This window comes from Nerophis lumbriciformis, linkage group LG11, assembly GCF_033978685.3.
Source record: "Nerophis lumbriciformis linkage group LG11, RoL_Nlum_v2.1, whole genome shotgun sequence".
Classification (NCBI taxonomy): Eukaryota; Metazoa; Chordata; class Actinopteri; order Syngnathiformes; family Syngnathidae; genus Nerophis; species Nerophis lumbriciformis.
Window position 1 is genome coordinate 28293377 of NC_084558.2, and position 17409 is coordinate 28310785.

Here is a 17409-nt window from a genome sequence, read left to right on the forward strand (position 1 = left end):
ACTTCATGATTTATATTCATGTTTCACTGGATCCACATCATGACAGGAAGTTCATTAATTTGTCATTAAATATATCTATATTCACATCCAGATTCTGACTGGATGAATCAAGTTTGATAACTAAAACTAACCCACATTAAATCCAAATATGTGCTTGAGTTGTCATTAAAATGAAGAAGAGTGTGATTCCGGAGCCGAAGTGAATCCTGAACTAATAAACAAATCTCCCATGAGAGTCACGTGACACACTGAGCTGAGCAGGACTGTGTTGATTCGGTTACGAATGTCTCCCTCTTGGGGCCGACACTTGTCACTGCATGTTGTAAACAAGCTTCTAAAACTGTCAACATGTGAACGGTGTTGTTTCAAATGGGCTGTGAATACAACATGCATGTATAGATTTACTCTCCTAACTCACACATCTTCATTTTAACGCCTTTCCCAAAAGCGAAATAATGACATTTTGTGTTATTGTCATCATTCAGCTTATAAATCACCACCTGGACATTTTTTGGGGGGGACGTAGGCGTCATCCAAGCGGGTAAACACAAGCAAAGAGAACAAAAGCGGCTCCTCATAAGTATTCCCGTCACATGACCAGTATTCCCATCACGCTCATTTTTAATTGGGTTTGTTGGGCTCCTAATGTCAAGACGCCATCTTTGTTAGCATTGCTCTTTTAGTGCTAGGACCAGGAGCCACACTGTCTCTGGGCTGGGAGCTCCCAAGTCTTGTTAGCGAATAAAATTACCTTTTTATTTCTTTCAATTCAAGACCTGTTTACGAGCTGTTTTGGGGGGTTTTGCGCCCACTAACCCTAAAAAGATGAACAAAACTTCCGTTTAGCTAACAGGCGCATCGTAAAGTGGAACTGCACTTCTTTTTTTGGGTGGAATTTTGCCAATGGTTCACAATCCTGAGAGAAAAAAAGACTGTGGTCTTGTGGTTAAAGTGTCCGCCCTGAGATCGGTAGGTCGTGAGTTCATACCAAAGACTATAAAAATGGGACCCATTACCTCCCTGCTTGGCACTCGGCATCAAGGGCTGGAATTGGGGGTTAAATCACCAAAAATGATTCCCGGGCGCGGCCACCGCTGCTGCTCACTGCTCCCCTCACCTCCCAGGGGGTGATCAAGGGTGATGGGTCAAATGCAGAGAATAATTTCGCCACACCTAGTGTGTGTGTGTGACAATCATTGGCACTTTAACTTTAACGTTTTTCTTCTTCTTTTGTATTCCAATTTGTGAATATCGCCTCATTCTAGGTGACTAGCAATGTGAAGTGAAGTGAATTATATTTATATAGCACTTTTCTCTAGTGACTCAAAGCGCTTTACATAGTGAAACCCAATATCCAAGTTACATTTAAACCAGTGTGGGTGGCACTAGGAGCAGGTGGGTAAAGCGTCTTGCCCAAGGACACAAGGGCAGTGACTAGGATGGTGGAAGCGGGGATCGAACCTGGAACCCTAAAGTTGCTGGCACGGCCGCTCCACCAACCGAGCTATACTGCCCCGTATAACGCAGCTAATGGGAGCAATTAATTCTGTTTCACTTGAAAAATGCATCCAAAAACCGCCAACAATACTTCATTGACATTGCGTAAGCTGTATAATTACCAAACTGTCGCAACATTGTTATTGGAAGAGCGAACACGGAGGAACTCTTTTTCTAGCGTAGTAACACATCGTCTTAGGACGCATACGACCGCGTTAGCCGTAAGCTAAATACTGCGTCAGCAGCTGAATGACTTTTGAGTTTCTAATACACGACACACTGTGATAGGACACCAGTCTGTACTGACTGAAAAACATCAACAATCACATTACTAGAAGTGGGAATCTTTGGCACCTCACGATTCCATTACAATTCAGCAGCTACAATTTGATGAAAACTCGATTTTTAATGTATCTTTAATCTATTTATATTGAGTTTTTAATCTATTTATATTGGGTTTACACTTATTTTTGTTTCACTAAATAAGCGTTTATGACTAGCAACTTTAAAAAGCAGTGCATTGGTAATAAGAATCAGTTGAATTAATTCCCACATTTATTAAATTAATGAAAGTGTGCAAAACTGGAACATAAGTGCCCTAAAATAAAGGAGCTGGTCAGATCTCTCGGTGAGGTGGCTTGCTGTGGTCAGCCATATGTTAGAACTGTCTGCATTACTTTATTTCCGGTAAATAAATCGATTATTGACGTTTATTGGTCAGTTTTATAATTGTCCATGTCAGAATTGCGATGCATCTAAAAATCAATGATTTCCCCCACCTTTAGACATGTATTAGCCCACGTTTCATGTATTGTTTGTACACAGCTAGCTCCACAGTGCATGTAGTCGTAATAACAAGCATGGTGTGCTTGCATGTATCTTCATCAATATAAAGTGACTCACAAGAGTTGTCTGTTTGGTCCAGCTGAGGGTTTTGTCCAGTTGATTTTGGGTAAGCACGCCATTTACATGCAAGTCAAGCCGATCTCACTCTCTCGGCTTCCATCTGTTACAACGTTTCACCCTCTGTTCGTGCTCGCTTCTATAAACAGCCTCCTCCGTATATTCAGCTTCAAAAAGATAAGGTTGTGAATCCTCATTTGTCCAAAACTAGTCGTCTTCATTGTCTGCCATGAATACAACACACTCGCCTTTGTTTACGGAAGTAGGAACACACATTAGTTGCCGGAAGTCAGAAGTGCGCTGCTATGAAACGGAAATAAATGCTGGAAAGAAGTTCCAGTAATGCATGAAATAATAAAATGACCAAAATACTGTAAATATTGAACATATTGTCTAGTTACTAAATGATATATATAGACTTGCAGTGTGTATATCAAACGTTGATGAAGGCTTTTGAAGTTGATTTAGAGGGCTTTGAAGGCTACGGCGGTAGCCACATTTTGCAAGCGTGTTTTATCCCTCTAGCTGCCCTAAACAGCAGGCCCCGACCTGTCTGACAAGCCTGTAAATGTGTTGGTCATGTATGATGTCTTTTTGTTATTTTTGTTTGTGATGTGTAATGTCTATTTAAATGTACGGCAGTGAAAATGAATTTCCCCAACGGGGACCAATACATCTAAATCTAAATCTAATCATCTTTAAGATCCTAAAAAAAAGTCTCTCAAAATGATTGTGAACGGTAGGCAAATTTCCCACAGCGGTTGTATCTGCGTTCAAACAATGCAGAAATGCATTCGCTACTCTCACCTGAGTGCAATTGTTACACTAAATAACGATATATTGTTGTATCTTGTCATTTAATATACTCGTTTCACACTACACACAATTAAAATATCTAATGTAGGATTTTTTTCAAGTTCATGTGAAGATGCAACTTGTCCAGGGTGTACACTGCCTTCCGCCCGATTGTAGCTGAGATAGGCTCCAGTGCCCCCCGCGACCCCGAAGGGAATAAGCGGTAGAAAATGGATGGATGGATGGATGTGAAGATGACAATCACGCCACAAGGCATGCCAGCAGCGCTTTCGGTTTCCCAGCAAAAAGGAAACACTATAACCCTATAAATCATACATTTGATTATTTGCAGTGTGAAACATGTATATTAAATGACAAAACACAAAAATAAAGTAAATCTTTTTTTTTTAAATATATAAAGCGCTATTTAGGATAACGATTGTAGTCATGTGAAATACGTTTCACATTAACGTCTCACCAGAACACCAGTATTCTGGAAAAGGTAGAGAAGGTAGATAAATTGGGGTTATTTTAGCATTTCTTTTAACGTACCAGGAAACAAAGCAAAACAAATACGTTATAAACCTTTATTAGCCTAAACTGCATGGCTGGTTGTGTGTCTATACTGTATTGTGATGTCAACAGTAAGTGTTTCGACGAGTTCATATACTGTATGAATAATAATACAATCTACAAAAGCACTTGTTCCAGGACCTATTTTGCACATTTTCTGCAATGCATTACTTATGTAGCCAACAATCGGATTACGCAATTGGTTTTGGAAAATAAATAAATAAATTTTTTTCGGTTCCTCACTAAAACTTTACGGTTTTGTAATCAAACAACGGGATTAGCTTAAAAAGGAAAATAAAGGATCAATACATTGTTTAATAATAAATATTGTAATGTAATTGCCGAATGTTGTTTTTTGGAATGTTCTAAACTCCTGTTTGCTTGCCAAAGTGGAATAATGGACTCCGTACAACCTCAGAGAAGCTGCTATTTCTCTTCATGTTCATGTTGTCTTTTCGTAGCAACACGTACAAAAGATGGAGAAAACAGCATGTCATGATGTTGAATAGCACTTCCAAGGACTTTGGCAGAAAACGTACAGTCAGGATCAGAATGGATTTTAAAGTTGACGGCAAAGGGGCGGGGCTTAAAAAAAGCGGACAGAAAGTTTTCCAGGGATGGTCGTAGGGACGTGGCTTCGTTCTGCCGAAATGCTTTACGGGGGCGTACTTCACGCTCGTGTGCGGACACAGCGTTCCAGCTGACGTCGCGTTATACACAATGTTTTGTCTTGATGGCAACCAAACAACAAAAAAACAAAAGCCATGAAATAAAAAGGGAATATAGATTTATATGGAAATGACTCAAATAAAAACAGATGTTTAAATGGTTTTCTTCGATGATATATAGGATTTGTCAACAATGGATACTTTTTTTTTAGTTAATTCCCAACGGAACCATGCGGAAGAAGCACAACGATTATTCTGTTTTTGTTCTTTAGGGAAGCACCGTTAAGGTCGGCGCTCCATTCCGAAGCACCAGAAGCGTGACAGGTTGGACCACCTGTGTCGTGGTTAGTTAACGAGCAAACTACTTACACATTGTATCAACAGAGAATGAATGCAACAAAAAGAACATCAAAAATATGATGAAAATTCACACAAAAAAAGATATACTGTATGTGTTACGTGATGTCGCATCAGACAAAATCTGTAAACTTTTTTTTTTTTGGCTTGAACGATGTTTTTCGCCAACAAGCGACAGGAACAAATCAATTTGACGAACAAAAACAAAAATACACAGTGACCTAATCAAGTGCTTTTCCACCGAGCTAACTTCCTGTGATGTCACATGACTTCCTGCTTATACATTTTTGAGCATGGAATTGACGCTCAGACGCTAACAAATGTAGTAAGTGCTGCGATAAGTGTCTCTTGTTTGGTTTTAGGCCCTCCTCCTTTGGTGAGCTTACTAGAGAAACAAAACTAAAATAAAAAAGTGTTTTGCTCCCTTGGGGAAAAGGAGAAGGGCAAAGTAGGGGCTTTAAGGTGTTGCACGTTTCTTTTTTGTCGTCAAAGTATCTTGGTTTGACCAAAAAAAAGAAAAAAAAGAAGCGTAAGCATGACACCGCAACAAAAATTAAACAAAAGAGCTTTTGGTTGCGATAAAACAAAAACAATCCAAAAGGAGCTGCTGGTTTTTGCTCGAATTAGCATCCCAATACCTGATAAAACAAAGAAAGCAAAGTCGCCAGGTGTTCCCTCCGGGCTCAGGTGCGCTAGCAAGCTAGGACAGGACGTGACACCGACGCATCATCTCGGGAGAAGTCCTTAAAAGACGAGATGTAGAGGAAGTCCTTCTACAAAATGTCAGTAAAGCGTTTCAGTCTTCTTTTGCGTACAAAAAAAAACTGTTGCCAAAACCAAAAAGCTTTCAGTATTTTTGTACTCTTTGTTCCTTGGTCTTAAAAACAGAACTTTCCAAAACACTGAAAAGATGCAAACGAGAAAGAAAAATCGTACACAGTTTAGCTGCACTGGGTTTTCCCAAAAAGCGGGATTGAAAGAAATGGCGGGGCTAGGCGGGGGAACATCCTGGTTTTTCCGCCGACTGCTGGAATGGATCTGCTTGCTGAGTTGCGAGGAGGCGGAGCCGGAGCTTGACGGACAGATTTGCGATTTCTGAGCTGAAGAGAATGCATGCAAAATGAGGCTCCGCCCCTTCCCCCCACGTTAAATGACGCGAGGCGCGAGGTTTTACGAGACGTCAGACTCAGTCTGTAAATCTCTGGCAGGCCTTCTTCCAGCGGCACGCGGTGCACCACATGTCGCGGTTCTCCATCCCGTACACTTTGCGGCACTTCTTGCCTTCGCCGCGCACTTTACGACTGCAAAGAGAAACGGTGCAACATTTGACGTGTGTTTTATTGTGCTTCCGGAAGAACGCAGCGCTTGTACCTGAGGGCCGTGGTGGCTCTGGGCGGGGACGAGAGGACCGCGATGGTCTGGGAACGTTGCTCACCGAAGCCATGACTCTTACTGGGAGACATCTGTGAAAAACAATACAAAAATCTTAGGTTAGAATCATTTTAAACATGTTTGTCCCACAATAGTGTACTGCCAGATGCTGGATTAATACCTTTCAAAAATGCTTTTAATAAGCCATACTGGGAACACACAGTTTTGTGTGCCTGTAGCTTTAACGCTAATGAGCTGTTTTCGTCTACGACAGAGTGTAGCTGTGTCTCAATTCGGTGGCTGCATCCTTTGCAGTGCGCATTTGTGGGGCGCTGACGTTATCGCGGTGCGCCAAAGCTGTCTCAATTCAAAAAGTGTCCACTGGGTTTATATACAGACAAAGCCGCCTTAGCTATACTCTTATAATTTTGAAAGTCTTTTAAAGTGTAAAATGGGCTGGGTTGAACAACTAAGTAGTTCAAAGTCCAAGTATGAGACATCGGGGAAGATGTCGCGCATGGTCTCTGCCACTCAGACTTGTCAATCTTGTACTGTCCTTGCGTTTTACACATTTGCATCCAATTACGGCATTGGGCTTCTCCTTATAACGACGAAAGGACTTCTTATCTACTGACTCAAAGTATTTCTCCATCGTGTCACAGCCGGTGCAATCTTATTTTCCCTTCAATAGTTAGGAAATATTACGTGTAGTGCTTTGGTGAACGATGACGCTCGCCCTTCAAAAATCTGAATCCCTCTAGTAGCTATTGTGTTTTTTTGTGTAGACGACATGTTATTTAACAATGTTTACTTCTATTAATGATTATTGTGATCTCGTGTTTAACTTTTCAGTTTTTTTTGTTCCTGTGCAGAATAATCAAGGAGGACTTGGACAAACCACCGAGCAAAAATAAATGTTACAAAACACGTATATACCAGTTTGGATGATCATTTATAAACAAAGTATTTTTATAACATATACAAATTAATAAACTCATGTGCTCAAACTGCAGTTGTTGTGATTAATTTCTTCTGCCTTCATTGCAAATAATTACCGTATTTTTCGGACTATAAGTCGCAGTTTTTTTCATAGTTTGGCCGGGGACTTTGGACTTATACTCAGGAGTGACTTATGTGTGAAATTATTAACACATCACCGTAAAATATCCAATATTATTTAATGGTAAATGGTAAATGGGTCGTACTTATATAGCGTTTTTCTACCTTTTTTTTAAGGAACTCAAAGTGCTTTTGACACTATTTTCCACATTCACCCATTCACACACACACATTCACACACTGATGGCGGGAGCTGCCATGCACGACGCTAACCAGGCCTATCAGGAGCAAGGGTGAAGTGTCTTGCTCAAGGACACAACGGACGTGTGTGGTAGAAGGTGGGGATTGAACCAGTAACCCTTAGATTGCTGGCACGGCCACTCTCCCAACTTCGCCACGCCCAATATTTTTTAGCTCATTCACGTAAGAGACTAGACATATAAGATTTCATGGGATTTAGCGATTAGGAGTGACAGATTGTTTGGTAAACGTATAGCATGTTCTATAAGTTATAGTTATTTGAATGATTCTTACCATAATATGTTACGTTAACATACCAGGCACGTTCTCAGTTGGTTATTTATGCGTCATATAACGTACACTTATTCAGCCTGTTGTTCACTATTCTTTATTTATTTTAAATTGCATTTCAAATGTCTATTCTTGGTGTTGGGTTTTATCGAATACATTTCCCCAAAAAATGCGACTTATACTCCAGTGCGACTTATATATGTTTTTTTCCTTCTTTATTATGCTTTTTCGGCTGGTGCGACTTATACTTCGGAGTGACTTATACTCTGAAAAATACGGTATATGATAATAATAATATTATGCTATCCCAATATTTACTATTATTGGCTCTAATGCAACCATCCATCCATCCATTTTCTACCGCTTATTCCCTTTGGGGTCGCGGGGGGCGCTGGAGCCTATCTCAGCTACAATCGGGCGGAAGGCGGCGTACACCCTGGACAAGTCGCCACCTCATCGCAGGGCCAACACTGATAGACAGACAACATTCACACTATAGGGCCAATTTAGTGTTGCCAATCAACCTATCCCCAGGTGCATGTCTTTGGAGGTGGGAGGAAGCCGGAGTACCCGGAGGGAACCCACGCAGTCACGGGGAGAACATGCAAACTCCACACAGAAAGATCCCGAGCCCGGGATTGAACCCAAGACTACTTAGGACCTTCGTATTGTGAGGCAGATGCACTAACCCCTCTTCCACCGTGCTGCCCCTAATGCAACCAAATTGACAAAATTAGAAAAGTACATCCATTTTGAATTACATATTTATAAAGTAAGATTGTGTGGTGTTGCTGTATGGATGGACTCTTTCCGGGACATCTCTTGGATTGTCTAGTATTTATATAGGTATATGTCCCACTACAACAAGCATTCACAAGCATACCAATAAATCCATCATTAACTAATAATTAGGAATAACAGCTTTAGAATGCTTGTCAACACATGACACATCTTAATGACCACCATCTCTCGACATTCTTTTCTTAAGTTTGTCATTATTCAACCTCGCGTGACTGAGCAGCAGATATGTGACGTAAATGTAAGGGTAGGGACAACAGGCGTAACCAGGAAGTGTCCCGTAGGCGAGACCGTCCCAATTCATATCGGTCCAACCGTTGCTGGAGGATTCTCGCCAGGACCAACACTTTGTCGACCGTATGGAAGGATACAGCCCCCGAATTGAGACAAAGCTTGTGGTGTTTCCAAGAAGCGTTACTGTGTTCTTTATCCACTTTTTAACATACACACACTGTAACTCTGCACAACATAACAGATGACATTTATCACATAAGGAGTGGGACAGGAGAACACAGATGTTAGCGACACTAGCATAGCTATGTAAGCTACATGCTAACATTGCACTCACATTTTAACAACAACATCATGCTTGGTTAGCTTACTCGCTAAAAAAACAACAACAGGATCAAACAGACAGCTCCAACGTCAGTAGCTGACAGTCAAATAGTCCCAGCTTTATTTTAAGATGTGTAGCAAATCCTACCACAAACTGCTGGGCATTTAGACTTAGACTTAGACTTCCTTTTTATTGTCATTCAAATTTGAACTTTACAGTACAGATAAGAACGAAATTTCGTTGCATTAGCTCATGGTAGCGCAGGATAAAAAATCAATAAGGTGCAGATATAAATAAATAGATTACTGTACAGATAAATATATTGCACTTTTGCATATGCATCCACGTTTTTGGATGTATGTTATATTGTCTTTATATTCCAGCCAGTTAATCCATTTTTGGGGGGAAAGTGAGGGGATTATTATGATGCGTTCAAGAGTCGTATGGCCTGAGGGAAGAAGCTGTTACAGAACCTGAAGGTTCTGCTACAGAGGCTGCGGAACATCTTTCTAGAGTCCAGCAGTGAAAACAGTCCATGGTGGGGGTGGGAGGAGTCTCTGCAGATTTTCTGAGCCCCGGTCAGGCAGCGGCTTTTTGCGATCACAGAATATTCACAGGAACTTATCTATGAAGAGGCGGCTCTAAATGTTATTTTACTAATGATTTTCATTCCATATTTTTAGCCTATTGAATTTAACAAAAGTGAAAGAATGTATTAAATTATGCTTCATATTATTTGATTTGTGTAATATCTAGGGCTGTCAATGGTACACACAATAAAAACGAGTTAACCAAAGTTTCCTGTGTTTGTGTCCATTTTGTGTTGCACGGTTTAAAAAAGCATAATGTTTAGTAAACAAACATTTGTATAAAAATAAAAAAAATTGTGCAGTCCGATGTTAAGGAAAATTATCTGTTGAAGGTGCACTTAAAAGATAAGAAAAACCTCTGTTTGTGATGAATTACGAGTTAACTAAAAATAAAATGCAATTAATTGCAATTAACACTATAATCCTTTGACAGTGTTAATAAAGTATTGTCATTCACAATATTTTTAAGATGTGACTAAAGTCACTAGAGTCGTCCCTCGCCACATCACACGCTTCAAATATTGATTGCAGATTGTTTTGGGCTACAAAGCATTATTTAAAAGCATATTCTACAATGTTTTCGTCCTATGTAAAGCCCTTTTAAGCATGAAAAAGGGTAAATAGCATTTAAAATACTGCAGTAGTATTGGTCACTAGAGAAGACCAAACCAATCAGAGTGAGCGTGCTAGCACGTTCAGTATCGTGCCCACTGATTGGCTCATCCTCAGGCAGTATTACTATATTGGATTAAAAGAGTGTAAAGAGTGCAAAACACTCTTTACCGCCCATCCATCCATCTTCTTCCGCTTATCCGAGGTCGGGTCGCGGGGGCAGCAGCTTAAGCAGGGAAGCCCAGACTTCCCTCTCCCCAGCCACTTCGTCCAGCTCCTCCCGGGGGATCCCGAGGCGTTCCCAGGCCAGCTGGGAGAGATAGTCTTCCCAGCGTGTCCTGGGTCTTCCCCGTGGCCTCCTACCGGTCGGACGTGCCCGAAACACCTTCCTAGGGAGGCGTTCGGGTGGCATCCTGACCAGATGCCCGAACCACCTCATCTGGCTCCTCTCGATGTGGAGGAGCAGCGGCTTTACTTTGAGCTCCCCCCGAATGACAGAGCTTCTCACCTTATCTCTAAGGGAGAGCCCCGCCACTCGGCGGAGGAAACTCATTTCGGCCGCTTGTACCCGTGATCTTGTCCTTTCAGTCATGACCCAAAGCTCATGACCATAGGTGAGGATGGGAACGTAGGTCGACCGGTAAATCGAGAGCTTTGCCTTCCGGCTCAGCTCCTTCTTCACCACTACTCTTTACCGCATTAAAGCATAATATTTCACATAATTGTAAAGCTAATGTTGTATCATGCACAAATATCTAAATATATAATTTGTTTCCTCACCGTGTTGCCTGTGAACGTGACGGGCGGCGACTGCCAGGAGATGCTAAAGCTGGAGCTGTTGGTGGGAGTGAAGCTGTTGGAGGCGGAGCCAACCGTGTTACTGCCGTTGGATGGGATGGACACAGGGGCCGTAGCCTGAGAGCGGAAGTCAAATGGTCAAAAGGGGCTATAAATAAGGAGGGGTGTGGAGGGCGTGGCATCACCTGGTAGGCGTGGTCCGTGTGGATGAGGTAGAGCGCGCTGGGCGCGGAGCGGCTAAGCGGTGTGGCGCTGCCAGCGTGAGGCTCCTTGGCATCGCAGGGTGGCGGCGGCAGCGGTGGCCTGTGGGAGTCGGGCTGCTGGCTGAGGGCCGGGGTCAAAGGTGAAACTGGGGAGAGGACGGAGGGCGAGACGGGCGACAAGCTGCTAAGGCCCTCGGCCACAGAATCGGTGTTGAGCTTGATCTCTGTGTAGTAGAAGTCCTCCTCGCCGTCGCTGCAGTCGGAGTCGCAGTTACGCCTGAACAGGAAGTTGAGGTTAAAACGTGTGTGTGTGTGTGTGTGTGTGTGCTTATTAGTGTGTGTGTCGCACCCCAAGTGGATGGTACGGATGTGTCTCTGGATGCCAGCGGACGTGCTCAGCACTTTGCCACAGTTCTTCCACAGACACTTGAACATCACCTTCATGGAGTTCTGCACAGACGACACAAATGTCATTACAGCAACGTCCACCAGTAGGGCGTTGATCTTTTAATAAAGCCGCTCTTCGTGGGGAGGCGGATTTCATATTGACAAGATGTTTTGTCTCCTCTCAAAAAAAAAACATAATCATGTCCCTGGTGCATTGTGCCTGTGCAGCATTTTCATCCATATAAAGTCCTATTACACAGCTGATTAAATAGGGGGATGGTTTCATGTGTGACATTGCCTTCATGCATGTAACATGCATGTAATGTAAGCGTGGTCTTTGTTGTGATCCAGAGACCTTGTTCTCCTCTTGTTTTCCCACCGCTCCTCGATTTAATTCTTCATTTACAGCCTTGCTTGTGCCGCACAAATGTCTGCTCTGCTTTGTGTTGCTTCCCAGTTAACACAGCGAGAGGCCATCCATGTTGCAGTCGTTATATTGCCACATGCAACGTGGATGAAGGAAGGATGATGGTGACGGGGACAAACCAGCATCGCTGATAAGGAGCGGAAGAAAAGATGGAGGGGGAGTGACACTGAGCTCAGGTTATGATGAGATGTCAGCAGAGTGCAGGCATGAGCTGCAGTAATGTGTGCAGGTGTGTATACGTGTGTTCATAACAAAGAAGCCACAGGAGCTCAATGCTGCACGTTCATCTCAGCCTATCATCCAGTGGAGACTGGATGATAGGTAACACAATATTTATATTTACATCACAGCAAAATAGGTCCAACAACCTTGTTATTGTTAACATAAATTCACATTTGTTTAAAATATCAACTCCCCAAAAATATTTTACAAAATTGTTCTTTTTTTTAATTTTTAAAACGTCTTTTTATTATGTCTATATTTAATTATATATATTTTACCCCAACATTTTTTTGCACTTTTTGATTTGTCGAGGGAACCTTGTTGAAATAATGTTTTTGTTTTTTTATATTTGAGAAATATGATTGATTTATTATTTTGTGTATCGTCCGTCTTGGTTTAATAGCAATGAAACATTGCCCCCCCTTGCTTGAACAAAAGAAAAGGGGGAAAGGCAGGACAAAAAGATGGCGAGATAAACCTCTTCACATCACTGTAGCCCATCTAGGCAGCAAACTAGTGTCAAACTAGGGTTTGATTGAACTGCGCTCTCTGCTGGCTGCTACTGAATGGTGCAATCCTTTATCTCAACTTAAAGTAACTGCTGTCAATGCAAGTGGATAAGTAGTAAGTAAGCAAGCAACTAAGCAAGTAGTAAGTAAGTAGCAAGTCATAAGTAAGGAAGTAGTAAGTACAAAATAGCAAGTCAGTAGCAAGAACGGATGTAACGCGGTTTGATGATAAACCGCGGTAAAACTTCCCACGATTAGTATTACCTTTTTAAACGACAATTATCATCAAGCAGTGATTGATAACACTTTGATAAACTCACGGTTTGGTGACACTGCTCATAAATTGGAGAAGCAAGCTAGCACTAACTAGCTTAAATGCTAACATGAAAACAAGAGACAGTAACGTCTTTCCCCATTAGAAAATAACATTCCCCATTCCCTGAAACACATTACTGTCTGAGCGACTAAGATATTCAGTTGTGCACATTGAACCTACAGGCTGCTCTCTTAGAGAGCTCGTTCGACACTCAAAATAATGTGACATCAGAAAGTGAATTTGCATGACGTCACATACTCTGAACGTAACACACCCAACACAGGTTTTTTTTCTTTATCATTGAAAAACATGAAAACTTAGATTTTAAATAAATTAAAACGGAAGAAGATAAACACATAACAACTCAAATAAAAATAATATGGCTCTTCAGTAGCCAGAACAATATTATCATAAAACAAAATTCTTCTGCCAAGAAATTATATTGTGTGGCTATTTATTCATTGTATTAAATGTTTTAAATAAGACTTGGTTATAAGTGTGTATCAATCCTTTTTGAGCACATTCAACAATTCTGTGATAATTATGATAACTGTGATCTAAGTAAGTAGCAAAATAAGCAAGTACCGTATTTTTCGGACTATAAGTCGCAGTTTTTTTCATAGTTTGGCCGTGCTCCAGTGCGACTTATATATGTTTTTTTCCTTCTTTATTATGCATTTTCGGCAGGTGCGACTTATACTCCGGTGCGACGTATACTCCGAAAAATACGGTAGTAAGTAATAAGTAGCAAGTAGCCACCAGGCATAAACGTACAGTATGTATGTACATGTATGTATGTATGAGAGTGTGCGCACGCACGCATGCAGGTAGATATGAGTCGTCCCCACCTTGCGCTTGCGTGGTATGGGCTCGTCAAAGAGCAGGCTGCTGCCGTCCTGCTCGTCCAGGCTGGGGTCCTCTGGCCCCGTAGGGCCGCCTCCCACGCCGCCCAGACTGGGCACACGGAAGGGCTTGAAGCTGTCAGCCGAGAGCGGCGGGGAGGGCGTGGATGGATTGGACTGGTCGCTAGGGGCCGACCAGCTCCAGTAGCCCCCCGAAGAGCTGTTGCTGGACGGCGTGAAGGGTCCCGCTGAGCCGTTCTCTTTCCAGGATCCACTCAGGGCCTCTGAATAAAAACATTCATGGTAGGAAAATCTAATAAATTAAGACAAGTGTGCACTTCACACAAATGTGTTGTGGTTGATGACCACAAAGGAAAATGAATGTGCTGTGAGACGTTTTCTTCTCAATATTAGCTTAATAAAAGAAGCTTTTTGTGAGTGATACTCTCCAACACCAAATTGGCCTATTTAAAAATGACAGAGAAACAGCATGAAAAGAGGAGTCAGGGTGGACATAAGGTGTACATAGCTAACCGGAATTTAAAAGACTCACTCACACAACATTGCGGAGTGATCTGCTGTCATTGTACTGGAGTCTTCACATAACGTGGTAGGCGCTGCTGTTTTGGTTAGTAACAGAGTTCCAGTGGGCAAACTCTTTGATGTCCGTATATCTATTCAAAATAAAATTAAGTGACGCTCACCGCTGACTTTGACAGGCGGGCTCCTGACCAGAGGGCTGGTGGACAGGCTGGTCAGCACCATGGCGGCCGTCACCTTGTCCATGTCTACTTCCTCCTCCGACCGCCTGCACAAACAAACACAAATGTACAATAGAAGTTAGCCTCTTCTGTTACAGATCTACAGGCATAGACAAACATCTGAACTGCTAGATGCTATTTTTTATGTTTATGAAAGCAATAGATGTGTTTACTAAAGCCTGTAAAAAACACAATAACACACAGCACGCACACAATAACACACAGCTTTGTCTCTTTCAATTAACGTGCATCCAGAGCTCGTTATGAGACGGACATCTTAATCCTCTCCCGTGCATTCTTCAGAGGGGGTGAGCCTCCCTGTCATCTACAAGACGCCTGACGGAATACATATGGTGCAAGCTCATGTCATTAGCCTAGCGTGCTACGTGTGGGATAGAATGTGTTTTGTGAGCGAGACATCAAAGTCAGGCCTAATAAGAAGATGATGAAATCGCCTGCTGGTTTAAATAAGAAGAAAAAAATCAAGCTCTGAAAATAAATAGTTTGAGATGCTGCGTTTTATTTGCAGGCGACAAAGTCCACATAGAAGTAAATCAAATGTTTACATTTGCCCAATTCAACAAGTCTGAAAAGGAGTAGAAAGAAGCAGAATTTATTTAATCTTACCTCTTCTCCATGTCTGTTAATGGTCATTCATTCACACCATATGTTTAACTTCGTTCATGTGTTTATATTTTGTCATTAAAAAGCTTGTTTACTTCCTGTATTTAAATGTCACCATGTTTTCATTAATAGAGAAAAGAATAGAGATTGTGTAGCAATGGATTATGGCGTGTGCAAAGATAAAAAAATTAAATACAAAATAATTACCGTATTTTTCGGACTATAAGTCGCAGTTTTTTTCATAGTTTGGCCGGGGGTGCGACTTATACTCAGGAGCGACTTATGTGTGAAATTATTAACACATTACCGTAAAATATCTAATAATATTATTTAGCTCATTCACGTAGTCTTGGGTTCAATCCCGGGCTCGGGATCTTTCTGTGTGGAGTTTGCATGTCCTCCCCGTGACTGCGTGGGTTCCCTACGGGTACTCCGGCTTCCTCCCACTTCCAAAGACATGCACCTGGGGATAGGTTGATTGGCAACACTAAATTGGCCCTAGTGTGTGACTGTGAGTGTGAAAGTTGTCTGTCTATCTGTGTTGGCCCTGCGATGAGGTGGCGACTTGTCCAGGGTGTACCCCGCCTTCCGCCCGATTGTAGCTGAGATAGGCTCCAGCGCCCCCCGCGACCCCAAAAGGGAATAAGCGATAGAAAATGGATGGATGGATGGACGTAAGAGACTAGACGTATAGGATTTCATCGGATTTAGCGATTAGGAGTAACAGATTGTTTGGTAAACGTATAGCATGTTCTATATGTTATAGTTATTTGAATGACTCTTACCATAATATGTTACGTTAACATACCAGGTACGTTCTCAGTTGGTTATTTATGCCTCATATAACGTACACTTATTTAGCCTGTTGTTCACTATTCTTTATTTATTTTAAATTGCCTTTCAAATGTCTATTCTTGGTGTTGGGTTTTATCAAATACATTTCCCCAAAAATGCGACTTATACTACAGTGCGACTTATATATGTTTTTTCCTTCTTTATTATGCATTTTCGGCAGGTGCGACTTATACTCCGGTGCGACTTATACTCCGAAAAATACGGTACATGGAAAAAAAAGAAAAACTGACAGTGTAGCTTTCCGAGTGATATAGATTAGATAAATTATAATAAAAAGGTGTCGTGAAAGTAAGAGTAAAAAAAATTAAGAAAATAATTAGTGTAAAAAAAAGAAGAAGAAATGTTTAAATTAATTATTAGTAGAAAATGAAAAAGGTTAAAATATTATAAGATATTAGAGATAAATGAAGCGCATACCAGTGTAAAAACCTGGCAGAAACGTAGAACTCATTAATAATTGCTGAACTAAGCAATATCTTACTCATAGCAATCAATAAATGAATCACATAAAAAAATGTGTTTTCAACCATTACACAGCTGCTGAAAGGGCGCTAACTTTCCAAAGTATTGCAAGGATTATATACCACCCTCTTCAGGCTTTTAGCAAATAATGAAGTAAATACGCCCTTTGTAACACACATTAGATTTGTGTGATTTCAGCTAATGATATAATGATGTTGATGATATAATGTTGGTTATCATTGAATGTGTACTCTATCGTAACAACATGACTGCAAATTGTTAGTTGCTTCTCGGGGACTGCTTTTGTGTGTGTGCATGCACTCCAGGTGTGTGCGTGTGCACGTGACAGCGGCAAGTGACAGCCATGAACGGCAAACTATTTCCTTGGGCCGACAAGACCAGCTAAGATTATGGATAAGATACATGTCACTTCAAATATCCGTTTTACAACGTCACAGATTCTTTTTAAAAACATATTCTACAAATATTTGGCCTAATTCAAGTGTTAAATTATATATTATAATATATAAACTATATGTGAAGTATTTGCCTTATTTTATATTACTAAATTTTGGCGATCAATAAAGACAAGATTTGCTTTAGAAAAAGGGTGAACACTACTAATTAAGAACACAACTAGCAAATCTTGGAGCTACTTTATCTCCACCAGGACAATCTCAAGTTGACAAACTT

General features: G+C 41.3%; 1 protein-coding gene across 1 annotated transcript in view; it reads right to left on the reverse strand.

Moving 5' to 3' along the window:
• Window positions 1-4538: 4538 nt before the first annotated feature.
• Window positions 4539-17409, reverse strand: part of znf704 (zinc finger protein 704) — a 96426-nt gene continuing 83555 nt past the window's right edge. The window contains exons 4-10 of the mRNA XM_061966917.1: window positions 14719-14822; window positions 14021-14298; window positions 11661-11761; window positions 11294-11588; window positions 11091-11225; window positions 6165-6256; window positions 4539-6094 (exon numbers count right to left, since the gene is read on the reverse strand). Of these exons, the coding sequence (XP_061822901.1) occupies window positions 5980-6094; window positions 6165-6256; window positions 11091-11225; window positions 11294-11588; window positions 11661-11761; window positions 14021-14298; window positions 14719-14822 (1120 nt within the window). The 3' untranslated portion in view covers window positions 4539-5979. The remainder of the gene's footprint in view (window positions 6095-6164; window positions 6257-11090; window positions 11226-11293; window positions 11589-11660; window positions 11762-14020; window positions 14299-14718; window positions 14823-17409) is intronic.